Below are 26,832 nucleotides of genomic sequence, written 5' to 3'. Positions count from 1 at the left end.
ATGAACTCCTTCCTGACAACTTTTCCAAAGGCCAGGATCATGGAGACAGTTCTGGAAAGAAGGCATGTCCCAACAGCAGAAAGTGGTGGAGAAGCCCAGCACTGAAGACAGTCAAACTAGCAAACTGACACCTATCCAGATCAGAGATGCTGAGAAACTAACACAGTGAACAGTTTGGTTTTTTTGAGGCACATGGTTTCCCCTGAGCTTTCAAGGCAGCAGAAGCATGCTCACCTTGGAAAGTAGTGTTGAGGCTCTCATCCTAGTTTCTTCCATCCCACCAACATCAGCTGGGCTGATGTTCTCGAGTAGCTTGGTTAGCAGTGGGAACAGCACCTGTTGGATCAGACACATTGATATTTCAGAGCTGAAAAATGACTGATGAGATTTGCATAAACAGCCTTACAGGAAGGAGCTGGCTTCTGGGACTGGTGGCTTCTAGGCAGAGAGCACGGGAGAAGCAATAGGAAGTGGAAATGAGTAGATTCATTTCAATACTCCAAGAGGCTCTGTCAGAAGCCTAAGCAGAGAGGGACTTTTCACAGGATCAGAGTAGGGAACGCCTTGTCTATTGTGGTGAACAAGCTGCTCAAGAAGATGGTGCTAAAGTAGGACACCATTCTGCCACTCCCACACACAGCTTTGCTCTTCATGACAATGCTGTCCTGCCTACATGCCCAGCCCAGTCAGGAGGTTACCTTGTTGAAGCAGGACTCCCATTCCAGGGCATCCAGGGCCTGCAGGTCATGTACCAGGAGGGCCCGCTGCAAGTAAGTGAGTGCCTGCATCCGTACCTGGCGTCGGGCATCACAGCACAGCCAGGCAATACCTGCAAGAGAGGGATTCAGAGCAAAGCTCACAGGGAAAGTGTCACTTCCCTACTTCCCCAGTCTAGGGTGAAAAGTCTAACGAAGATCAAACACTCTCTGGGGGAAAAAAAAAGGAAAAAAGGAAAAAGGATTGTACTTGTTCCAGGCCACAGGCTGGGAATCTAGTGTCAGGTCCAGAAGCAAGCTGGCAGCTAACTCATGCTAAAGATACTTTTCCGGACCTGATCCAAGTTCTTTTTCAATTACAGCAGACCCTAAAAACAACCTCCGCCTGCTTTCTGCAGTCAGTTCTTGGCTCCTCAACTTTCCCGAGTGCTGCCATTATTTCGGAAGTGTCTCTGCTCATTCTCATCACAAGGGGATGTCTTTACCCTGTAGCAAAGGACACCAGCAGTTGGACCACAGTGTTCGGGAATCTGCTTCGATTTTCCTCCCTGCTGTCTCTAGATGGCGTTGCTCCTCTGCCCAGGAGCTGTAGATGGTGGCCGCTCGTGTGTGCAGGGTGTGCATGAGGTCCAGGAGCTGCAAGTCAAGCATCACATTAAGCAACACACAGGACTTAAATTTTTGAAGCAACCCTGGTCTCTGCTCTTCCCCAAACCAATGCTAAAAGGCTCACAGCTACTCAAGCCTGCTTCCTGCATGTACATAACCATGTATAGCTATAGAGATGGTGTTAGGCCCTGCTGTCTGTGCCCTCCTTAAGTGGTCAAGTGCCAGGCATCTTCAGCAAGATTTGTGTCAGTTCAGTAGCCGTGTCAATCCCATCTTCAGGGAACAGCATCCCAATCACGCCAGGAGAAAGAATGGAGCCTTTCCTGGCACAGAGCATTGACTCTCCCAGGCAGAGGGAGAAACCCAGTGACTCAGCTATGCTGTCCAGGGACAACTCTCAGCAACTTTTTTTTTTTTTTTGAAAAGCAAAAAAAAAGCACGGAGCACAAGCAAAGCTCCCTCAGAACAGCTCCATATGGGCAAATGACAGCATTCTAGTCGCTTTACTACTGAACTGAGGTCCAACAGCCTGGCAGTCAGCAGGCCTGTGCCTTCACACCTTTGAAGTACCAGCTGGAGAGAGAAATGACTCCCTCATCCCAGTCCTCTGTACTTGAAATCCCAGTGCCTCAGCCCACAGGGCTTTCCCCTCTCCACAAGCTCAGATGCCCTGTCAGACTCCCCACTAATCCTACATGAACCTAATGCCTCCAAATGCCCTTGACCCACATCATCTTACCTACTATCGTGACTCACAGCTCCAGACCCCACCCTCCTTGCTTTTCAGAGGACTTCTCTCTCCACTGCTATTGTGCTTTTTCCTGTCCAAATTGCAGTCTTCCTCTTTCACTGCAGAACAACACACTGCCACCAGAGCCACCCTCTGCCATCCAGTGCCCACTAACCCAGGATGCAACCCCCCCTCACCCCATGAAGAATTCCAGTGATGCCCTAGCAAGATTCTGAGTATGGGAAAGGAGAGGAGGAAATCCTTGCTATACTTACGTCCTGACTAACCTGTAAAGACACAGTGTGGTAGCTGGCAGGGATGCTCTCATCCTCATCCTCATCACTGTGTGTGTGCGTCTGGTGCTGGCTCAAGACCCGTGATCGCCGTGTGGAGCTCTCCTTTGGCTTTTTTTTTAACCGACTGGATTTACTGTCATACCTGTGGCTCTTCCCCCTCTTCTCCTGGGACTTGTAGCCTAGAAAGTGAAAGACAGCAACATAACCTATACACACTCCACCACAAAATTTTCTGCCTTTCAACACACCCAGCAGCCACCTTTTGATATCACCAGCGGAGGGCCCTGTCCTGTGAAATGGCAACTACCCGCTTGAAGAGGTACCCAGCACCCCTCAGGAACAGCCTTCAGCAACAGCTGATACTACTACCTCCACATCAGCTCCAGATCTCCCCTCTATCCCAGAGAGAGGGATAAGAATAAGGTCCCTGCTACCAGCAGGAGCCAGGACACTTTTCTCACAGCAGACCATTTTCTGGGCGTTGGGGACTCGTTCCCTGACAGTATACTTCACAATTCTTGCTGACTGGCCACCCCAAGCCCAATCCTGATTGTCAAACCAAGAGCCATCTTACCCCCATTCAAGCTCGCCTCCACAAAGATGCGGATAGTTTTGACACAGAGCTCGAAGTTCTCAGGTGTAACGTGGGCAGCATCTCGCACGATGAAGGACAGGGACTCTACGCACTTCATGAGAGACTTTGTGTCATGTGGGCCCAAATCCAGCCCCACAGTCAGGCTGTACTGATTGACAAGAGGAGATGGCCCCAGCCTGCTGAGCCCAGCAGTGGATCTGGAGGTGTCGATGTCATCTTTCCCCACCTGCAGGGTACAAGAAGAGGGTAGCACAACAAGCGGCACTTCATGCACGTGCTGAAAGGGCCTTTCTTCTGAAGCCAACATCCAGTCTGTAGGATCCATTTCCCTTTCTTCCTCATTTGCCTCCAAGCTTTCCCCTCTCCATCTGCATCTCCCCATCCTCCCTTTACACTGTCAGCTCATCTTAGCTCTTTTCTACTGTCTTATTCTTTCTTTCCCTACCACACCCTCTGCCCACAACCATGCTAGGAGTAGTCTTCTTCAGGCACCAGAAGCCCAATGGCTACTCACCATTAGCCAGCCACTGTTCATGACATCCACATCTGTCACTGAGCGATGCATCTTGCCTGGCTTCCCGTGATCTGTGTACACCTCCGAATCAGAGGTGTAGCCACGGTCCAGGCTCATGTCACTTGGATGACAGGAGGAGGAGACCTCACTGTCTGACTGAGCACCTTCAAGACAAAAGGCATGGGGTTTAGATCAAAGCCAAATCAAGGACTTGGAAGAGTAGCTGTGGATAAGGGAGAAGCAATCCAGATTAGTCCGATCAGCATCAGCTAGGAACCACCAGTGGGCCCTGGAAGAAATTGGGCCAGGCCTCTCCTCCTGTGAGAGGAAGAACAACTATGACAGGAGAATGCAGAGGAGACAGCAGGAAACACAGATCTTTTGACACTGTTTCTCCCCTGTAGGTATGTTTGGCTTTCCCCTTCAGAGGGAAGAGGCTTTCCATCCTCTGCTATGTCACTTGTCAGCCTGACTGTGGATTTAAAAAGGGCAGGAAGTCCAGTGCTTTGACCCTGGGGGAAGGATCAGATGTACCACACACTTTAAGAACTACTGGAGGTGCTAGGTTCAGTCAAGACAATTCGAAAAGCACAACACAGAATGACATGACTCATGTAGGGCCTCTGGGGTCACTCAGCTCCACAGTAATACTGGTAAAGTCTTTCTCATGAACAGCAATCTACATTAGCATGTTCCACACCTGTCAGATCTACCTTCCCTGACCTTTAGGATAACCTTAAATTTCACATGTCCCAAGCACAGAAATCTTTGCAAGGGTCAAATTTAAGCTACTGATATAATATTATTTAGAAGCAAAAATACATTCTCTCCATCATTCAACATTATCTAGAAACTCACCAGCGGAGAGACAGACTTGCTGTGAACACAGTGCACCAAACATTTTCAGAAGGAGGTAAAGAGAACTAATGTTCTGATGTGCAAGGTGCCACAGCCAAGTAGTTTGCTCAAACAGCAAAGAAAAAAAAAAAAAAAAAAAAAAGAAAGATGGGAGAAGACAGCCTAGCATTAGCCCAGAAGACAAAGGGACAAAGGCTGTAGGGGTTTTGCAAAATCGGGTTTCTCCCATCTATCTAGCTCAAAGCATCAGGACCTAGCAAGGAAGTTCTAGAAAAACAAGGAGGAAAATGAAGGCTTCTGGAAAAGTCTTTTCTTGCTGTTTGCTTTAAAACTCTGAAGCTGTCAGCCTCAAATACATTGCCAGCTGGCTAAAGCGAAACAGGAACAGTTTGCTGAAAAGACCGTCTTTCTAACACAGTCAAGAGAAGTGGGAAATAGTGGGTTGGTCTTGTGGGAAAGGTTCAGGCACTCTGAACACAAATGGATTTGGAAATAGAATTTTAAAGAACAACTCCCTTTACGAGATCCTTAAAATGGGGACAGAAAGGAGTCAGTCCCACAAAAGAAGCAAGTATGACAGGAACAACAGCTGGGTTTACATTACACACCCAGATGAGAGATTAAGGCTGTATTACCCAAGGCACCAGACCACAACCAGCAGAAAATGCTCCTTGGGTAGAGCAAAGACCTTCTACAGCTGCTACAACCGATGTCAGTTTTCCTCCCACTGCTCCCCCAGGGACTAGCACCTGGACTGCTGCTCACTGAGTAGGAAGAGATGGCAGAGTAGAGACAGGGACAGACCATGGGGTAGGAGTGAACAGCAGGTGCTGGTCTTTAATCTTGCTAATGTAGTTTAATATCAGCTTTGTTTTCTTGCAGTCCCCTTTGCTAATTGAAAAGCTTGAGGAAGCAGCTGCTTATCTGGCAAGGCAGGCATCAGATTTCCTAGCAAAAGCTGGCCTGTCTTACCTGTATCGTTATCTGCCCTTGCTGTAACCTGCAGGGCTGCAGGTGGCTTCACCCCAGACCCAATACACTCCAGGAGGGTGAAGAGTGTGTACCAGTCATCCCCAGAGTGAATGTTGGCAGCGTTTGTCTTCAGGAGTTCATGGAGGCCATAGGCAACCTCATGGCTAACTCTGGACAGCACATTTGGCTTCATCATGAGCAGGATACGTAATGAGAGGAGAACCTGGCCAGCAAAGGAGACAAGAATAACAGACCCTATTATTTACACTCCATTCTCCAGCAAAGTCTCCCTTCACTTATTTAGAGCTACTTACAACTGCTGTTTGTTGTTACCTGCAGCACGGACAGGTTAAATGTGGGTCCATCCAACAGCAATTGGTTTCCTGTGTTGCCAGCTGTAGCCACAAAACCCCAGTAACTGACTTTTGAAAATCCCTTACCTGTGCACTGATTTCTTCCCGACGAAGGAGCCGAATTGCCAGTCTCAGCAGTCCCACCACTGCCCTCTCCACCAAGAAGCAGAACTCCATCGCGTGGACACAGAGATGATAGAGGTGATCTCGGACAGTTTGCCAGACACAGGTCACACGGTCCCTAGCCACAACAAGGAGGAGGGAAAGGGTAGGATGAAAGGAGATGAGACAAGCAGGATCCAGCTACCTCTCCCAGAACTCCAGACAACCCAGTATTTCTTCATTTCAATGAAAAACTCCAGCCAGGAGATATAAGAACAGACACATAGAAACAACAAAGCCGTCAAATTTCTTATTTACTTCATTACTTGCAAAGCAATCAGGTGGGAGAATTCTCCCTCCAGAGTTTAGTTTATGTTCTCCAAATCTCAGGATATCAAGCAATAATTCATGGGCGAATAACCCTTCTGTTTGCACATGCGAGAGTGGAATTATTAAGCCCTGAAATTACAGCCACATGCTGCTTCAGCTGGCAAATCAAGCTCATATGGAACTCACTCCCTGGACCCAGGCAGCAGCTGCAGTAAAGCAGGGACATTTGCAATGAATCTGCATGTATTTCAAGGTCATACCTATTCTCTAGCACAATCCTCAGAAGCATCTCCAAGCAGAAGGCAGCATCTTCTTCGTCATATGTCTCCTCATCAGGAGTCACAGAGATTAGAGCCTAGAAAAGCCAGGAAATGTTTGTGAATCACAAGCCCCCAAAACTGTGGGACCAATAACTAAGGACCAACAGAATGCTTTGAGTCTGGGCAAAACTGCACTCCACTGTCTGGTGAGGTCATGCATAGTCTATCAAAAACGCACTGGATAGAGGTCAAGCTAAATATATGGAAAACTATTTTTTTTTTTATTATGCAAGATGAACTTAAAAGATGTTAAACTCTGACAAAGTCTCTCAGACAGAGAGGAATTCTGAAAGCCAGCAGTGTCTTGCTAAGAATATGTGAAGCACAGAAAAGATAGACATACGTAGAAATGGCTACAAATACTGGAACTATTCCTCTCAAGCCATCAGCTTGCATATGAAGGGAGAATTCCTGACATAATAGGAGTAAGAGCAAAACGTTCCCCCAGAACTGAAACGGCACACAAAAACTGAGTCACCACTTCTCCACGTGGGCCAGCAACGTAGTGGTCTTTGTGTGATCCAAACAGCAAGTTCTGCTTTAGCTATTTTAAGTATTGTTCTTTGGGGTTTACTCACTTAGCATCTTTATTTTGAAACTCAATACCTATTCTTCTGAACCTCTGCAGCGAGCCTTGATAAATAAACCTTTCCTTTGTTTTAGCATAAGTCTCAATAGTGTCATGCACCCTATTGATGAAGCCCGTGAATTGCAATTACAGCAGCCTGAAGGGAAAGACACTTGCACTGTAAGGAGCCATCAAATTAGGCAACACTCACTGCCAGCCCACACAGCATCCCTGCAAGGGCTGCACTGAACTATTTGCTTTTGGAAATGGTAAGCAGCAGCCAGATTCATTCCACACCCTGGAATGGTCTCAAACTCCACACTAGATGGAGAAGCCACTACCAGAACCAGGTAAGTAACTACCCTCCCCCAGGGAGATGAGCTTCTCTAGCCCAAAGATTAGCGAGTCCAGCCTTATTATGTCTCCCACAGCAGCCAGGTACCACACTACCTAGGGGCACACAGTCAAATATTTCGGTATAGCTCTTGCCTCTAAAGTGGCCTTTTAGAATGTTCTCATTAGGCACACAGCATACCAGAAAAGATGAAAAAGCATAACCTTAAGCTCCTATACAGAGCTACACATATTTTCAAACACTTACCATGACCTCCTCAAGGCTTTTAGAATGCATTCCACGATTTAATGTCTTCCTCTACTACTAAAGCAATTGTGGCTGCCAGCACAGAAGTTACATGTAACAGCTGAACTGGTGTTCATGACTGGTTTCATATCCCAAACAGGTTCAAGACCTACTTTGGGGACAGGGGAGCTAGGCAAGTATACAGCACATATCTATGATCATGCATAGCATACTTGTTCCATCACCAGTCCAACACCTTGCCCGATATCTCTCTCACCTTCATGAGCTCCTGGAGGGATTCAAGTTGGAGGAATTTACTTTCTGTGATCAACTTCTCAGGATCACATTGCTGCAAAAGACGGAAAAGAGGACTGTGCATCTAGGGGATGGGGAAGGCATACAAACAGATCCTCCAGAAATACAGCTTGTTCCCAGGAAAGATACAGATAGTGGCTTTAACACAATTACCTGGAGGAAAACTCCTGCTAGCTAGTTCACTCCTTTAACATCAATTACCTTTAACAGACCTGATCTGTGCTAGACAGATTTTAACAGATGACTCCTCTGTCCACACACTGCTCAAACCCCAGGTTCAGATTTTGTTGGCACCATGCGATTTAACACTGTCTTGGAAAAGATTACTCATTTGAGAACTTATTAATTTGTCTTCAATTATAGGACTGTGACTCCAAGGGCAGATCGCAGCCTCTTGTGGGGAATCGTTCCTGTTTTCATATGTTACTACATATGTGCTGTTATGCACAAAAGACCCTTTAGCTGTCAAGGCAGATATGCTCCTCTGTAGTTTCCTACAATTCCAAAGTCCTCTGGAACCTGCAATACTGCCTAGAAGCATGCATATTTATGCTTCTGTTACCTGTTATCCACACAGTACTGTCACCACAAACAAAAGCAGGTTCTTTTACAGCCTGTATGTTACCTTTATGCATTCCAGAGCCGTTCGCTTTGCCTCCTGTGTCTCTGTAGATGGCCCTCTCATACCAGATTGCTCCGTCCCACTGAGGGTGAGCCAACTAACAAAACTCAGCACTGTAGATTCACCACTGCAAATCAGAAGACATCAGTATCAGTGAGAAAAGAAGAAATCATATTATTCTCCAGCTTTGGTACATCGACATCGCTCACCGGTTAGATGGTGTCTCCTCACGCTGCAGATAGATTTTGCCATTAGGATCCACAAAGTCTTCGACCTGGAAGACAGACCAGAACACGTATATGATCAATTGTCTACTTCTTTGTAGCCTTCCCCCCCAACCCCGTAATGTTTCACTTAGTGATGAAACACTACACCCAACCGCCTACATATAGGCAGTCAACCCCAGCTCTTCACCTCCTCATCCCTTCAATAAAATGTCACCCCCATCTGGCACTACCAATGCTGTGCTCTAATACTCCTTGCCTATAAGGCTGTCCCTCTTCTGCACAATATTCAAAATCTGTTCAAGTAAAATGAATGCTGGAATTTCTCAAATCCAATAAAAAGTAAAATGAGAAAAAAATGAAACCCTACGAAAGAAGCTGGAGCCTGCACGTAACTCGACCCCTACACCCTTTGCAGGCTTTCTAGCTCTGTACACACTTTACCAAAGCCAGGCCTTTGCAAGAGAGCTCTCCTCCTCTTTGAACTGGTTCTATGAAAAGCCAGCTTCCCACTCCCCTACTCTTCAGTTACCTACGGGCCGGCTGTTATTACCTCCACCATGGCCTTGGGCAGCAGCTCTGCTCGGAAAAGCTGTAGCATGGCCTCCATGATGTTTTTCCAGCCCTCCCGCAGAATGTCACCATGGCGATGGGCCAAGTGAAACACAGTCTTTGCTGCAATATGGGCCTTGGGATTACTTCCAAAAACAGTGGGCAGGTTCTCAATAGACTGCAAGAAAGAAGAGGGGGTGGCAATCAGTCAGCAAGAGATGTTTTCTTTTCAACACAAATTAGGGCAGACTGTTCAGAACTGGTTACAGGAAAGATAACGATTCTGTGTATGATGCTTGGATAACCCCTCAGCTCATATTCACTTTGCACAAAAACAAGGACAAGATGGCTTACCTGATACAAGCTGAATCACTGAACCATCTAGACATAAGCTCTACAAGAATGACAACAATACAGCACATTTTGAAAGTGCTTGCTGAAAACTCACTAACACTAATTTATTCTGCTATGGGAACTCATTCCAGGATCGAAGCCTTCTACAAAAAGTACCACATCTCCTCTGGAAGCAGCAATTACTCCGCTCTACTGTTAGAGAAGAAAACTATCGCCAAAAGCATTACTGACTTGCAAAGCTACTCCTACCACTACATAACAGCAAGATTCAAAGAAAGAGTGATGAACCCTGACATACAGTCTCTGCCAATAATTGCTGGATCGCAATTCCTCATAATCTGTACAATGCTCTCACAGCTTTTCCAAATACAAAAAGTGTGCTAAGTCATTTAAACCAAGTATATGCTGCCAAAACAAGAAAAAACTCAGCAACCACATGAGCTAGTATCAGACACTGTAACATGCTCTCTGTTTCTGCAGTTACTTAAGCTCATTGCAGTGTTCCTTTTTACAAGAGATGGGCTTTGCCATTCTTTTGCTTATGGGGACAAAAACCATACTAATTTCTTCACAAAGAAAAGAGAGAGAAGACAGGAGATAGGAAGGATTGAAAATGTCTCTCTTCCAATCTCGGACTGGAAGTTCAAAAAAACTAGCTCTTGCTTCAGCCAGACTGCTGGCAAAACTATTATCAAAATGGGTCTTTGATCTAGAGGTGAACTCCATTAGAAGTGCCAGTCTGGAAGTCTAGCAGAAATGTGACAACCAATTTGTTTTTTCAATTGTTGCTATGGGGGAACCACATGAATACATACATCACTGAAGTCTCAGAGTGCAATCAGCAATATGCCTGGTTTTGCACTGTGGCAACAAGCCACAGCCACTGAATTAAAACACGCAGAGGTTTTGCTACTACTTATACACTCAGTCAGTATGAGTCTTAACTGTGGATCAAGAAGTGGGTCACTCGCTCCTCTTAAATCACTTAATCCCCCTCCATGTTCCTTTCCTTTCCTCTTCTTTCAACCAAAGTGGCCATGCACAGCAATTGCAGTGCTGGGAGAGGAAGCCTGATCACCAGGATGATCTGACCTGGGAAGTGACTAGCAGCTAAGTGACACTTTGATGTTCTTCCCTTGCTTTCTAACAGTTGCTCTTTGTTTTGTCTCCTCTGAAGACAGCCCCTTCTTCTCCCCTTCCACCAGACTGTCTCTCAAATATTTGTTCAGTTGTCATATTCCACTACTGTCTCCAAGCCTTACAGGAATTTAGGACAGCAGAAAGTAATTGGTGTACTTGGAATCTGGCCAAAGATAAGAACTCACAGCCTTCTTCAAATCCAGAAGTCCCTGATTCTACGTCACCACCAAAAGACATGCTTGCTTAATTTACACAGACCTCGGACTGCTCCAGATTCCAGTCTCACAACTAGACGGGATGCAGCTGGCAATAGCTGGTGCCTCTGAGGGCTTAGTCTAGTTGCTTCTACTGTGTAAATCTGTGTCAAACAGTTGTTTCATGGCAGACATTCCTCTGCTTGTGTTATCTATTGGTATTCTCGAGGTCTGGTATGCCCAGAGAGGATCAAGTATTTCATCTTTACTGTTGTGGGCTGTGGAGGAAGAGGGAATCTAAAGCAACCCCACTGGTTGGGATTTCTTTGTCTTTTAATAGTCAACCTGGTACTTTTTCACTGCTACCAATGCCAGAATGCAAGTAATACAAAACACCCAGTCCAAACAATTCCATTTCCCTGCAGCCTAATTCCATTAACTGGATTAATTTGCAGGACTGTTCCCTTTCTGCTATCCCTTCAAGGGATTTAAAAAAATCACCTGTCTTGGTCTTTTTATTCCCATGCTTTCAGTCTTGAATGATCTTGTTTCCCTTTTGGTGTGTGTGGCAATTCTATTCTGCTCACTGTGGGTCTCACAATGCTGTGAGATTCTTTGTGAGTTCTGACCCTTTAAAGGAATTGCTGTCATCTTCTCCTTAGCACAAAGCATGGTCTGCCACACACTGTCTATCAAACAGCTTGGGAAAAACAGGCTGATGCTGTAACACACAAACAGATTTGGGCAAAAAAAGCTTACACCAACCACCTTGTACCTTGAATTTATTCTCACAGCACAATCCATAGAAATCGTCTTTAGGGCTTGCCAAAAGTGGGGCTAACAGCTGTCTTATTACCAGACTCCACATACCAATCGACAATTCAAAGCATGTGTTTTTCTAGCCCCTTTATGCTGGGTGGATGCACAGCCCTACAGTTTGGAAGAACAGCTCACAAAACAGTCCCTCTTGGCATCGTGTAAAACCTATAACTAAATATTCGATAGCTGAAATGCATAACCTTGCTTGGGATCATGGATGATCACTGTCTTGATCACAGGGAGATCTAAGTCTCCTCAGACCAAGTAGGTGGAATAAACATTTCTACATCATGGCATTCTGCTCTGCACAAACTGCCACTTGTGAGCGAGTAGAAGGAAATTTGCATATTTGAACCTGTCCTATGGACAGTGGGACTATGGAAGTCCCACTTCACGACACACTTTTCCTTGCCTCGTCCAGAAAACTCTGTGCAGGGGCCGATAGATATCTACAGATACTGTGATAACCAAAATAAGCAAATATTACTGCTTAACAGAGGAAGAGAGCTCCGATATACTAAAAGCCACTCTTCTTTCCTCTCCTTGCAAACTTACCTCGCTGCTAAGGGCTGTAAACTTGCAGAGAGAAATTATGAGATTGTCAAACACATCACTAAGGCCATAGTGAGCAGAAATCATTGCACATTTCCTGGGGAAAGAAGAAAACAGAAAATAACGTAGTAAGTCAGCACAGACAAGTCTGTCTACAGGACAGCAAATCAGAGAGCCTCTCTGTTGACATTTTAGACCTTCCTCTCCACCCACTCATAATGAATGCTGATGTATAGAAGTCTACTATTATCCCTCAAATAATCTCAATCCTCATCCATAGATCCTGATATTTGTCTGTGCTGATGCAAGGATCACTTTCAAGAAGTGAGTTTAAACAGACATACCACTTGCACCTGAGCCAATATACCTAATCTCCTGTCTTGACATAAGAGAGTGACTCAGATCGGTAGCGTTGAAGGTCTAGTTTCCAAGAGATCATGGCTACAGCAGTGTATTAACAGAGCTTTAAAACTATGCTTAAGGCATCATTTGGTCTGGATCCAAGCATGACCAAAGATCATTCCAATACAGTTTCTCACAGATAGCAAATTTTTTGAATACTGGTCATCTGGGAAAGAAAAAAAAAAAAAATCCCCCATCCCATTCAGCCACAGCTATGGCCTCATACACGAGAGGTTTTGTTCATATACAGGGATTTTGCCAGCATCACTGTGCAAGTTAAGAGTGACTTTTTCCCCTCACTTCTAAGCAGCACAGCTATGTCAGCAGGTCTTTTAAACGTAACCAGATTGGAGTTTAAAAATACATACCCCAGGCACTTTATCACAACACAGCAGTCAAGCCAAACAGTGAGTGGCAACAAAGAGAGGCCAAGATGGAATGAATCAATACGAAAGACAGAACAAAACTAGAGGATCTAGGACTATTGTAGGTCACAATAAAATGCTCTTCCATTGCTAGGAAAAGTAACAGTTGATATTCACTGTGATGTCTCTAGCAGGTAAACAGGAGACAATGGCCATACTTTAACTCTTCTGGATCTTCATGAATGCAAGAGTTACCTGAAACCAGAGATAGCCTTCTGGATGATTGTTTCTTCTAAGCTCTTGTCAAAAACATAAGAAAGTGCTGCAATGGTTGGCCCCCACGTCATGGTAAAGAGATCATGGTCATAGCTTCCAGGAGGCACATGGAGAAATATTCCCTCATCAGTGGCACCACGATGTAGCAGGACATTCCAGATATAGTTTTCCTTCACCAGACCCGTCTGTTCTTCTGGCATCACTATCTCATCATTTCTACAAGGGAGGAAAGCAGAAAGGTTGAGTTTTTCATTCTGAGCCAAACCTAACATTTACACAGTGCCTTTCATTACATGGTCCCAAAGCTAAGTGATACCTACTCCGGAGTGATTTTGCCAGCTCCTGAAACATTCTATTTTCCTAGGCCTGCCTGTTTCCCCTGCCCCTCTTTGACATCCTGGATATAAAGTCTGGTAGCTCTCAGCAGCACCCGGTGGCAACTGTGTAAGGATAGTATTGAAGAAGCAGCTACCTAACACTACAAGTGCAAAACACAACACATACTGCAGTTAAATGATGGGAAATTTTGGACAGCACACTGGCATAGCTTCACGCCCCATCCCAACTCTCATCCCGTTAGAGTGCTCTGCATATCTCATTACTCCCAGATAAAAAAAAATTAAATTGTTATACCACTGCAGTCAACAGTAGGCATGAGTACCTTTGTATAAATATAATGCAAATATTCATATTATGCCAAAATCAAATATCAGAAAGCCAAGTACTACAAAATTAAAGATAAAAAAAGCAACCGGATGTATGATGGGTGATTCATAACCAGGGTACCACAGCTCCTTACTCTAACTGGATTAAAGCTATACAATAATAAAAAAATTATCATTAATGCTAAGTAGTACTTGTGATCCCAGGTTAAAATATATCAAGCCTGAATACACACTCGCTAGACTTGGGTAACATTGCACAACCCTCTGCAAATGACCAACTAATTGAACAAGAGTCTCAAATCTACTAAGAATAGTAGATTGCAGCCAATCTGAAAAGTAGAGGTCTTTCTGCAACAATCAAAAAATAATGTGCTTCAGCTGCCAAAGAAGCAATTTTCATGTGCTAACAACAACCATAAAAAACCCTCTTGATTTATGCATAAGAAATAAGCTCTTCTCAGTTTCAGGTGCCTGCATATTTTGACAAGAGCAATCATTACTGAGATTATATAGGAAAATATGTTTGCAGTCAATAGCGTATTTTTTCTAAGAACCCATATTTGATTAATATTAACAAAAGCAAGTGAATGGGTTTACTTGGAAAGTCTCAGGAAATGAAATGGTGCTCAAAAGTGAAATGCTGAGATCCTGAAGAGATCATGCATTACTCTGTACAAATTACAGTCTGATGTTTTCTTTTGCCTAATAATACAAAGAAAACAAACAGTTCTTCAATCTCAACTATGACACTGGGGCAATCTATCTGAGATGGAGCAATACTGAAATGATACACCAATTGTTTTAGCCATAGAACATAGTACATACATGTACTATGGCTAAAGCTGTTCTATAAGCTGAAGTATCTGGTGAAGGGAGGATAAAGGGGAATAGACTGGGACAGAGGCACTAGATAACTGAAGGATATGAGGATATTCTCAGGGTACTACTCAAAACATTAAGAACACCCTCAGGGGAGAGAGACCAATCAAAACTAGAGCTCTATTTGTAAAGCTAGAGTTACCTCTTGAAGAATTGCTAGATATTCAGTACAAGCAGCATTCCCACCTTCCTCGAGAAGGCTCCAAAGGGAGGGTCAACCTAATCACACTGCCCTGCTTCCAGCCCGAGCCACTGCCTGCCACTGCAGATTGAAACCAGCTCAGAGTCAGAGTTGCATCCTGTCTCCTCAGAGATGTAATCCTCTCAGCTTCAAATTGGCTGGGTCTGGATTTACTGACAGGCTAGATTTCTGAGCTCCCCGCCCAGAGCTAGTCTGGGCACAAAAGGGCCTCAGCCACCAGGAATTCTCCTCAAATACTGGTCAGTATGTCAAGAGCTTCAGGGGTGGCAGAAAGAGATTGGTGCAGACAGCAGCCTCATACGAAGAGCTCAAAAGCAAAACATATGAAACTGAGACCTGGACATGTTATGTCAGGGCACCAGCGCGGTCCTGGGGATGAGATACTATCTCTAGCACTACATAAAGAGTTCTAAAGCAGTCTAAAGGCCTGGTCCAGAGAACAGAGCCTTCTTAGATATAGCATTTCACATGTGATGGTCTTGCTCAGCCATTCTTTCGCATGTTGATACAAGTAACGTATTTTTTAACTTTAGCTTAAGCTCTGTGGATTAAAATACCACAGCAAGAATCCAAAGATACAAATCCAGTGCAATGACTGTGACAGGCTTGTTACCACAGCCCCACATGGAGCTGGAAGTTGGTCTGAGGCAAACAGACACATAATCAGTGAGTCTCTCTCCATACTCCCCAAAGGTCTCACAGACCAAACTACTCTAGTTTGCTCTCTGCATACAAGGAGATGACAGGTTGATTCTTACTTGATGGCATGGTACATGTCTTCCAATATGTCCTGTTCAAAGTCTTTGCCTCCATTCACACCTTTCAGGTTCTTCCGAAACTCCTGAAAAAAGTTACAGCAATGTTAATTCCTAATATCTCCAGCTTTAACAGCTTAGCTAGGATCAGTACTGCACTTGTTTTTTGTGGGACCAGAAGGAGATTTTCCTGCGTTCTTCAACATGCAGTCTCAAAGTTCAAAGACTAAATGCTATTCTTAGTAGCAGTAGTGTGCAGCAACCCCTGTCTCTGCTCACAAAGAAAGAACAGAGACACAACATTACACATACTTAGCTGAGGCTGGACATCAGAATAACAGGTTTGTACCACTGCATTGACGCTCACAGGACTTGAACTCTCTAGAAGCCCACAGCAGTTCAACAATCTTCTCATTCTTACTATGTCTTAGGATACAGTTTGCTCACACAAACACAAGCCTCTTGACGAACTTGGCAAGTTGCCTGCTAAGCTCGTATTTCTTCACACTGCCCCTTGCCCACAGCTCCCCCTCCAACTGTACTCAACTTCAGTGCTGCACACCAGCTCATTGTGTACATGAGTGATGAATGCCAGGGAAATTGCTATCACAACCACAGAAGACAGGTGCCTGCACTGGTTAACACCCACCTCCAGAGTCATTGGGACGTTCTGCTTGCGGACATTATGGTTGTGCTGGTCAGTGTTCAGCATAATAACTGCATAGGCCAGGGCAAAGCAGGCATCACTATTAGCAAATGGGGACCCATTTGATTTCTGAAAGGCAAATGTATGCACAAATTAGTTCTACAGGAACAGTGATATCAGTGACCTGAGACAGCCATTTTCCTACCCATGGTACTGAATCATCTCTGGGACAAACAAAAACCCAGGCTCTGGCTCCAGCTTCCAAAAAGCACCATGGAGATCTATGTGCCACTGCCATCTCCTACAAAACAACAGCTGCTGCTTGCAGGGCACAGTGAGTTTCTATAGGCAGTTTGATCTGACATGTCCATCATGGCAGGCAGATGCACAAGAACGAATGCAGTTTGGGGCTTTCTGCCCACCAAGTACACACCCTCCAATGTTCTGTGAAGGCTTCCAACAGCCTCTGGATTACGGGTGCCTCTCCTGGTAATCTGAAGGCCTCTAGATAAAGTCGTAAAGCTTCATCCAACCTTAAACCTTGGAAGCTGAAAGTCCTGCAAGATGAATGAAATGCAATGAGAAACTGAAACAGGATGGGAAAGGTAGGATAAACTTACTGACTACAATCTTGTTTATTTTAGCATCAGAATACTAGATTTCACAGAGAACAGACAGTAAAGAGGGGAGGGTGAGGGGAGAAGAAATATACCATGAACAGGCAAAAAAACAAAAAAAGAGAGTCAACAATCCTACAGGTGATTATGTATGTAATCACCTCTCCAGTCTTCACAGAGGCTGGCTCTACTGAAAGGAGCTCGAGTATCATACTATTATATGTATCTAAGGTGCAAGAGATGCATAGAATTAAGGCCTGGTGGTACACAGAGAACCAAGCGATACAAATCTAATGCCTCCAGGAACTACTGTTCTACCGCTTTTTTTATCACTGAACTCTTAACTTTCACCCCTTTCTGATTAAAGAGGTACAGAAAGATACCTACCCAACAAAGCTTTCCAGCAAGTCTATGTTCTTACGGTCACTCACAAATTCCCCAATCATCTTTTTGTCCAGGCGAGGATTCTCCCGTAGCCACCTGGCCACCTCATTGTTGTTGATGGGGGTGGCAAGAAGGTTCTTCTCCTGCAGAAACTGTATCCCTTTCTTTGGCTTTTGGTTGAACTGCTCTGTGCCGGTTATCAGGAGCTGAAGAAGACATTCTGATAATTACAAGCTTGAAGTGTATTTCTTACTTCAGATTGTTCTTGGCATTTGAACCAAAAGCAAAGTAGAAAAATAGATCAACCTCAGCATGATCAAGTTTATCGTACTGTGTAATCCAGCAAGAAGGCTAACCAAGGCCAGAAAACCTGCATTCATCACAAGGATTCACTATCAAACAATACTGGACAGAGCAAGCATGAGCTGCCATCTTTGAAAAGCTTTGACATTTCACTGAGCAATTAGCTCTGCTACCCCAAATGCCTCACCTGCTCTAGTACGTAAACAGAGCAGAGGAAGGTCTCTGACAAACCCCAGACATGTGGCAAGATGAACTCTACCCAATTACAACAGCAGCACTGCTCCATGCCCTCTTCCGTCCCTTTTGGCTCCAGGCTCTTGTACGCTACCTCACTGCCAGAAGACATGAAGCAAGAATCCTTGGCACTTATTCAGCAGATGCAAGGAAGAAGTGCTGCAAAAGCTTAAATGAAGAACCAGAAAACATTCTGCTAGTGAGACATGGTCCCAGGAACATCTGGTATTCCAGCATGACAAGGCTATCTGTAGGCTGGGAAGAGCAGGTGCATTTTTGGTTTTGAAGGGAAGTCAATTACTCTGCCCTGCTTGATTCTTATTTTAGGAAACTAGACCATGCCACAGTCACAGTGTAATAAAACACCTGACTAAGAAAGGGTTAACTGAATGTTCTTGGTGGTGTTCAGAAAAACCAAAAGCACAAACAACTATATGAACTTTACCAAGGCACCAGAATAAATGTCAGTTCCCTGTTAGCTCCTATCACGATCAAACTGCTAGCAATGACCTAGTGAACTAAATTCGTGACCATCATGATTACTAGCTCCCCTGGGTTTCTCAGTACCTCAGAAGCCACCAGCCCTCTGTTCTCTGCTTCCCCTGCCTGTGTGAACATCCTCAAATTGCACTGAAACACAGACCCTGAAATAGCAAGGAGCGCAAAAGGACCCAGTGAGGGCATAACAAAATAATAACCATGTGCTGCCCTGGTGTAACAGGCCTGAAGGCACTGTATGACGCTAGCAGCATTTCTGTTCAGCTGTAAGTCCCAAGCCCAAACCCAAGCTCTAGGGTATTCTAAGGACTGGTTATACTTCTTAAGACCACCTGAAAGGAGACCAGACTGCTGCCAGTCTGCACTGCATTTATAATCATGTTAGTCCTATGCTTCCAAGCTTCTGGTCATTGCCTTTGGAAACATCAAAGAAAACTTTCCATTTGAGGCATAATTTGCTTTCTGCTTTTATTTAGCTTTTTTCCTCCTTTCAGCTGTGGTAAAGTTTAGTACTTCAGAGGTTGAAGGAAGCAGAACATGCTGGTGCCATGTCAGCATCAACATTACTTAAGCTGAATGTTTTGTGTGCCTTGTTTACATGCTCAGGATGAAACCATTAGCAGATTTAGGGTCAGGAAACTATTTTCCCTGGGCAAACTTACAGAGATTTATGAACATCTTTCTGCCCTCTGCTGTAGTGTAAGGCACTGCCCTTTTTCTAGGACCACCTGGAACTTTTTTTACAGAACTCAGCCACTAGCAATGCTCTTGATTTCTTCTAACCTTGTTTTCTAGCACAGTAAAGCTGGAGTATTATCAGAGGTTTTCAGCTAGAACAGTGGAAGCACTATGCAAACTCCCCTCTCAACAATTGACTTCCAAACAAAGTCCATCAGCAAAGCTGCCATGAAAGCTAGGATTTAATGCCAAGCAAAGGGTTACAAATGAAACAGTAACTAAATCAATATTCATTTCTTAGAAATTATATAATGCCAAAACTCAGTGGTTCCTTTGAAAACTGTCACTTCCCCTCACTGTCCTTATGACTCGGAAAGCCAGTTAGCATTATCCCACTGCAGCACTGTGTTGTAGGTAAAGAACCAAGTTCCTAAGTACCGCAGCAGACTTCCTAGAGAGAAACCAATGCCTTAAATTACATTCAGATCCAGAGACTGCCAGAGTGCATCACAAAGCACAGATTAGTATGGCAGTAGAAAGATCTGTTGTACTTTCTTCAGTATTTTTAAGTAAGTTTAAACAAATATGACCACCACTCCGTTATAATAATGTAAAATAAAAGTACCTACACTGAAGAGAGAAGTCAGAAGCCTTTTAGTCAGGTACAAATCAAAAACCTTACCACCAATGAATTGTTCAAAGACATTAATTTCTTTTTTGACTATATCATCTGGCTCCTTACCCCACTACTACTATGGCCACTCATTTTTTCATCCAGAATATGTGTCATTTTCCTATAGAAATTTATTCATCTCTCACTTCCTAAATAACTTAACTACCTCATGCATATGTTGTGCAAAGAGAAAAAAATCTGTACAAAGAACATCTGTGAATGGAAAAAAGAAACCAAAACAATCAAAAAAACCAGTCCCATGTAACCTATAGGGACTTTAGATATCATATTCATCCGCTGTCTCTGGAGGTGAACAAGCAGATCAGTACTTGATATTTGACACAAGACAGCAGACAAATACAAAGCCATCAGCATGGAGCACTTTTGTCAACACTAGACCTAGACTGGAACTGCTCAGGAAATGGAAAAGCTGTACAAAGTTTAGACTATAACTTGGATTAATGAGGTTCAAAGAAACAGACATCTAGACAAAGAATGACTTTGCCACAATCAAGACAATCTTTTCAGTCATCCTTATGATAAAGCAAATATAGGAATAAACAAATCAGAATAGTAGACTAGATTGTTAATTTCTACTATGCGCCTCTTCATATGCTCTCCATTTACAGCTTTGATAAGAGTAGAGAACCTGCCCTTTTTGATGAAAGTACCTGATTATCTCCATATAATGCAAACTAGATCCAGCAAATTTCCCACCCAGAAATCAGATGGACCTAGCTTACAAATTGTGCCACAAAATTTCCCCAACACCTCTTGCAACTTTTAGCACAACTAAACCAGAACAGGTAATAATCACTGCTGTCTCTGCAGTGTAGCAGGATTTTCAGTGACTGACTATTTAGTTCTTATCAGCAGAGACTAGAACTCAAAATTTCTGAGATATGACCAGTCATGCAAAGCCTCCATGGGATGGGAAACAAGGAGAACACGCAAAGATACATTTGTAGTATATGCCAAATCATACCTTCTTTTTGTTTTTAATCTGCATAAGTTCCTGAGGGCTTGGAAGAATACAAGAAAATCGAGTAGGCTTCCTGGGGATACTCTTCTCAGCTAGAAGGACAAAGCGTCATTACAGTCAAACCTAACCCCAGAGTAACAGTCAGCCCACTATAGTGTCCCATCATAACTTTCAGTCATGGAGTCTTGCTGCAATGTGCTGCCCTGCAAATGGCAGTCATTCCTACTATTCAATTACTACATTCCTCCCACCCACATTTTCTTCAGCATAATTGTATAGTAGCTTCTTGTCCTGGACAGTTTCACACATCCGCAAGATTTAATTTTCTGGCTCTTTTGACTACCTACATTACTGATCCCCTGGAGAGCTCTTGACTACCTTAAAAATACTAAGCACTGGTATGAATTTCACACACTTTTGCTTCAAAGTGACCCACCAGATCTAATCCCCTCCCAGAAGAAATGCAACAGTCAATAGGCATATATAGCACACATATAATAAACAAATATTCACCACAAACCTCCTTCTAATTTTGAACACACAATAGCTACAGTGGTCTATTGTATAGCAGGACCAGTCAGCAAATGTCAGGACCATTCTCAGCATATACACACTCAGAGTGTCAGGGTACCACGGAGACTATTACCTGCCTCGCTTCCTCCTTCCAATTCCATGCAGCCCTCCTTCATCTGGTCAGCCAGAAGGCACCCACTGGTGGGAAGACATGCCCCAGCTGGCTCTGAGACTGCACTGGAAGATTTTCCCTCACTGAGTACTCTCTCATTATCTGTAGAAGTTAAAAAAAAAAAACAACAAAACCCCACACAACACAAAAAAACCCCACACATAAACAAACCCATAAGCCAAGGAAAAAGCTAGCAACAGAGAAATAATGAACTGATCACTCTAAACTGAACGTGTGCTTATTCAAAAGAGTTCCCCCCAGTAACTGTGACCCCTCAGTATCCTCAGTATTTTGCCTACATGAATTCCATGGCATACCCTCCTTCTGTTGTGACTGCCAGTCTTGACATGGCCTTTATATAAAGCTTCACATGAGGGGTACATTTTAATATCTGTTAATTTTACAAATAGCAAGGTTATTAACATCAGTGTGTAGTTATAAAACATGCAACAGGAAGACTAAAAACATGTATTTAAGGAGGTTACTATGTCAGCTACCAAAATGAGATCTGCAAGTTTAGCACAAGACTAAGCTTAATACCAAAATATCAAAGAAAGAGGTCTTACTATTGCTTGTTTCTTTGGTGCCGTTCATGGTTTCTGGGCTGGATTTGACAACTTCCTTCTCTTGTTGATGTAGTATGTTACTCAGCACTTTGGCCTGGCAATGGGCCTCTGTGCTATCTATCACTGTCAGCAATGCTTCCAGAGACAGCAGATGGACAGTATACAGCTGTCCAGAAACTGGAAAGGCATTCTGCGAAATAAGATATAGGTATTAGTCAACTTTCATGCCTCTCTCATCATAATGGGGGAAGGAAGTTTCCCCCACAACCTGGGGAAGCCTAAAGAGTATGCTTTAGGCTTTGGAATACCCTAAACTTTTCACACAAAGCTTTCTAGCACATACTTAATGGTTTATCTGCTCTGACATTATTAAACCATCATGGCTATTCTTTTCTCTTCTGCTTCCAAATGTTAAATGGCTTTCTTCATCTCTACAGACTACTCACCCTGAATCTTTCGACCACTCTCATTCTTAAGTTCTGCATCTGCGCTTACCCTTGTTCTGAGTAACTGGCTTCCCTTCAGCACCCCGCTGCTCCCTCCCTCCAGCCCGCGGCCCCCAGCCCGCAGTCCAGCACCTTGGAGAGCAGCTTGGTGAGCTCCTCGAAGAGGTTGGCGCAGTAGTAGTCACAGTCGTAGTTAATGTAGAGCTCGGTCACGAAACTGGGAATCCTCCACAGCTGGACAATGGCTTCCAAAGCCATCTCCTTCATTTCATAGGGCATCTTTGGGTTTTCCACAGTGATTATTTCCATCAGCTTCTTGACATACATCTGGCAGAAACACAGGGCAGCTCAGTTTAAGGAAAGAAAAAAAGAAAGCAGGACAGTGAATAGCTTTGAGGACTACAGAAATAGATTTAAGCTTCATCTGCCCACATGACACTCCATCTTTAATGATGGCTCATTCTGAAGGAGGTTCTAGAAAGGTTTCAAATAGTTCTACCATTCAGTGCACCTGGATTTACCATTCTTAAAAAAAAAAAAAGCATGAAGGCAGGCAGTGCTGTACACCAGTCTCAAAGACATCTTATCCAACAAGAAAAGGCCTACACAGCCTACCCATAACCCACTGAGTCATTTATAAGAAGCTAAATTGATATTTAGACTGTATCTTACTGCCTAGCTATATCCATCTAACTGAAGTCCTAGAAACTATTACTAGGCACCCAGTGATACTCAAAAAACTCACCTCCAGCTGGAATTTCAGATGCTCTCTCATGCTCTCAAAGAGAAGAAAGCACACCCTGAGGGAGGTTGCATACAGATTAAGCCGTTCAACACTCAGTAGCTGAACAAGAAACAAAAAAAAACTTCTTATAAGAATTACAAAGGCTAGTCATTATATACTATAAGTAGTTTTGCATTACCTGCAAGAGCCTTGAGGTCCACACTTTGCCTCCCATAGCAATGGTATTTCAAAAAACAATCCCTTATGCAACCTCCTGGTCTCACTTTTTGCTAGTGAGGATGAATATACTTAATTTCCTTCTGCTTGAGGTAGCACTTTTTCTACTACAACTTTGTTCTTTTGCCAAGTCCACAGATTCTCTTAGTGAAGAAGGAACTTGGGAGAAGATCTGCCTCTGAGATGGCCCTTGTGCAATTAATAGCTTGGTACTCCAAAGGTTCTGCCTACTACTAAGCTAGTAACTTGCATGCATGATTACCTCAAAACCAATTACATCAAAACTCAGTATTATCCCACAGTAACAGTTCATTCAAATCACCTTCATCATTCTCGGCCCTGGTCTGCAGAAAATAGCACATGACAACCTCTCTGGCTTTGCAACAGCACTGTTTCACTGGTGCAATTCAGAACTCTCATTGCAATGCAGCACAGAGCTTATTTGAAGACTGAAACCTGCCAAACTTCATAATACTAAATTCCAAAGGACTCTTTGATGCAAATTAGTATCTGACTCCCCAGTGCCATATGCCGTGCTAGCATAAGCCAGACTCACTTGAAATAGATGCCGGCACAACTCCTCCTTCACAAGTCCTAAGAGGGACTGGCAGTTTGCAATGGGTGCTGACTCCAGGGCAACAGTTAGCAGCTGCAGCCCCATGTGGATCATCACCTCAGAGTTGTGGCGGTCATGAGGGTTGGTGAGTGAGATAAGAAAGCGGAACAGTTCTCTAATACATGGTAGTCCATATGGGACCAGTGCTGCTCCTAAAGGAAAATGAGAGAGATTAGCACTCTTAACTTTGCTTTTGTTTTTTGCAGGTGCCTAACAAGTGTTACAAATGAAATTATTACAGACCAGCTGAGGAACCGGAGCTTATAACCCTCTTAGTAGAACGTGAAACAGAATAGTGGAAAGGAGAAAGGACTTTAGCGACATTGCCCACCTCTCACCTTCTTTTTGGGAAGACTGAGTAAAACGTACTCCTCGGGGATTTACGTAGTCCATGTCATGAACTGAGGCAGAGTCAGAATGTTCTGCTACAGACGTGCACTCCTCTAGGACCTCAGGGATAGACTCAACAGAAGCTGACTGGATCTTCTCCTCCCTCAGACTTTCAGTCTTCATTGTTATCAGTCATTTGAGAATGAAAGAAGCAAAACAAGAGTTAACAAGCACTAGACAAGCTAAAAGAAAGGCTTATTTGTTCACAGTTCATTCGGAACTGTTAAAACTACACAGGTCATTCATGGAAGAGGAGCAGGAAAACAAAATTTAAGAGAAAAGAACGCCTCTAGATAATCTGCAGCCCTCTGCTCTTTCACTTCCATCTAGTTCTTATCTATTTTACATAACTCTAGGTTGAGAGACTAAGGACTTTACTTTGAAGATACTCCTATAACTTATCAGTTCTTACTGCTCCTGAGGTTAATTTTGGCTCGTTTTTTGGTTTTAAATGCTATATAATTTCAGCACACTATTTCTATCTATGCCTTCTTAGCATTTTTACCATTCAAAATATCTGCAGCTCTGAAAGGTTCCTTGCAGCTCTAATCCAACCTCTCAACAGTATTACTGTTGCAGGGGAAGTGGAGACAACACGGAGGAAGTTGGCCTGACAAAGGCCTTGGTTCAGGTTAGTTATATTTCACAGCAACAGCAATGCATATGCACAAACACCAACAGCTGAATTTCTACAAACTCAAGAAAAACCGTTCACTGAAGATAGTATAATGAGTTCTCCTGCAGATTTCCTCTATGTTTCCCTCGAACAGTTTCTCCTTTAATTAAGGTTGATGGTATTGGTAGGAATATAACTAGATACGTAGGTGTTGGGCTGCAGTGTTATAAGTTCTGAGCCAACGGGGATGGTCTCAAGAGAAAACAAAGAATGAATGTCTGCAAATTTACAAATCACTTACAGCGAACGATATTTTATTCTGACCCTAAGCCTTGAAATAGAATATAAACATGATGACCGTAAAGAGAGATAGAAAGAGAGTAAGAGTGCTAAATCCACAAGTGATTATGTTGGGAGTTGGAACTTCTCTTTATAAGTTATATCCATGTACCTGGAGTTCGGGCTGATTTTGATTTTCAGTGACTTTGGCCTCATTTGAAGGCACTCCTGCATTAAGTCCCAAAGAAGTGACTTGGTCCAAGTCTGTCAGGTCTTCCTTGGAGGTAGTCTGTGAGGACAACTCCAAACCACTGTCTGTAGCAGGGCTGACCGCAGATGAAACATTTTCTGAGCTCCCAGAGGAGCTGGGAGAAGGAGCATCTATGAAAGTAACTCCGCTTGCTGATGAGAAACAGAAGCAAAAAGATCAGTATTATTCTATCCCTCAACCACAAGTTCATATGTTGAATGCAGCAACAAAGAATTGCTTTGATTACTACTTCACATTACAAATTATCTCAGATTGTTACGCATTGATGTAGAGAATGTGGATAAATTAAGTTCTTTTTTGCCAGGTATTAATAAATCAGATGAACAGCTGAGATACTAGCAGTTCTCAAAATTAAAATACAATATTTGGAATCTAACAGCCTCCGCAAATAAGATAATTCACTGTTAGATAAAGGGTGCAGAGGGTTTCTACAATTAAGAAGAAATCTGAAAATAGTCCAAAAAGTGTACTTTACTCTTTGATACAATGGCACAATCACATTAAACACTTGCATCACGGATTAGTCATTCCATCAAAGTGAGAATTTTTAACTTGATTGGAAGGCAAGACCTATTTCTTTAAGTCTCCTTAAACAAATGGAATTGCAATAGAAACGGGTCTGAAACAGAGCAGTGAAGAATTTTTACTTTTTCTATATACGAGATAGTGCTCCAAGAATCTAAGTTTTCCTTTAAAAGAACCCACATATTTACAGATCTTATGGTTCTGAGGAGAACTTAAAAAATGTATAACAAATATTTAAAAAAAAGAAGATATACTGCAGGGCACAGTAATAAAATAGAGGCACAAACCAGAGTTATGTTATGAATTTACATGTGAAATGTGCATGGTTTTGCACAGTTGTGTTTTATTCCTGACTTGATTTTTGGAAATGTCTTAAGTAAGTAGCAGGACCTTACTTGATTTTTAAGAAATGAAATGGAATACATGATCAATTTTGCAATCCTTTCTTCTTCACCTGTTAAGCCAGGATTCTGGCCTAAAAAGCACAATTAATATGTTACCTAGCACTACAAGGTCAGAGTTAATGACAAGCTTTGTAACACAATTCAACTTTCTCTCTAAAATGTTACAGGAGTTATAATACTGTTTAAGGGAATTTAATAT

The 26,832-nt window shown here is 43.3% G+C and overlaps 1 protein-coding gene across 4 annotated transcripts in view; it reads right to left on the bottom strand.

Moving 5' to 3' along the window:
* The window catches only part of GBF1 (golgi brefeldin A resistant guanine nucleotide exchange factor 1), a 110,905-nt gene that overhangs the window by 5,279 nt on the left and 78,794 nt on the right, over positions 1-26,832 (bottom strand). For 3 of the 4 annotated variants that reach the window (XM_075154510.1, XM_075154509.1, XM_075154507.1), the window contains 27 exons: positions 25,606-25,835; positions 24,487-24,655; positions 24,089-24,300; positions 23,317-23,415; positions 22,704-22,898; positions 22,126-22,315; positions 21,521-21,661; positions 20,878-20,966; positions 17,510-17,712; positions 16,939-17,062; positions 16,509-16,634; positions 15,863-15,945; positions 13,338-13,574; positions 12,319-12,412; positions 9,258-9,434; positions 8,690-8,754; positions 8,484-8,607; positions 7,821-7,892; positions 6,336-6,430; positions 5,731-5,884; positions 5,291-5,513; positions 3,461-3,624; positions 2,926-3,172; positions 2,331-2,530; positions 1,202-1,352; positions 699-829; positions 235-336 (listed from right to left, as the gene is read on the bottom strand). In XM_075154510.1, the coding sequence (XP_075010611.1) occupies positions 235-336; positions 699-829; positions 1,202-1,352; positions 2,331-2,530; positions 2,926-3,172; positions 3,461-3,624; positions 5,291-5,513; positions 5,731-5,884; positions 6,336-6,430; positions 7,821-7,892; positions 8,484-8,607; positions 8,690-8,754; positions 9,258-9,434; positions 12,319-12,412; positions 13,338-13,574; positions 15,863-15,945; positions 16,509-16,634; positions 16,939-17,062; positions 17,510-17,712; positions 20,878-20,966; positions 21,521-21,661; positions 22,126-22,315; positions 22,704-22,898; positions 23,317-23,415; positions 24,089-24,300; positions 24,487-24,655; positions 25,606-25,835 (4,097 nt within the window). The remainder of the gene's footprint in view (positions 1-234; positions 337-698; positions 830-1,201; positions 1,353-2,330; positions 2,531-2,925; positions 3,173-3,460; positions 3,625-5,290; positions 5,514-5,730; positions 5,885-6,335; positions 6,431-7,820; positions 7,893-8,483; positions 8,608-8,689; positions 8,755-9,257; positions 9,435-12,318; positions 12,413-13,337; positions 13,575-15,862; positions 15,946-16,508; positions 16,635-16,938; positions 17,063-17,509; positions 17,713-20,877; positions 20,967-21,520; positions 21,662-22,125; positions 22,316-22,703; positions 22,899-23,316; positions 23,416-24,088; positions 24,301-24,486; positions 24,656-25,605; positions 25,836-26,832) is intronic. The other variant, XM_075154508.1, reaches the window with a different exon arrangement.

Source organism: Calonectris borealis, chromosome 7 (assembly GCF_964195595.1).
Source record: "Calonectris borealis chromosome 7, bCalBor7.hap1.2, whole genome shotgun sequence".
In the NCBI taxonomy this organism is placed as follows: domain Eukaryota; kingdom Metazoa; phylum Chordata; class Aves; order Procellariiformes; family Procellariidae; genus Calonectris; species Calonectris borealis.
Note: the sequence above shows the minus strand (reverse complement) of the source record. Positions and strands in the feature narration are given on the sequence as shown.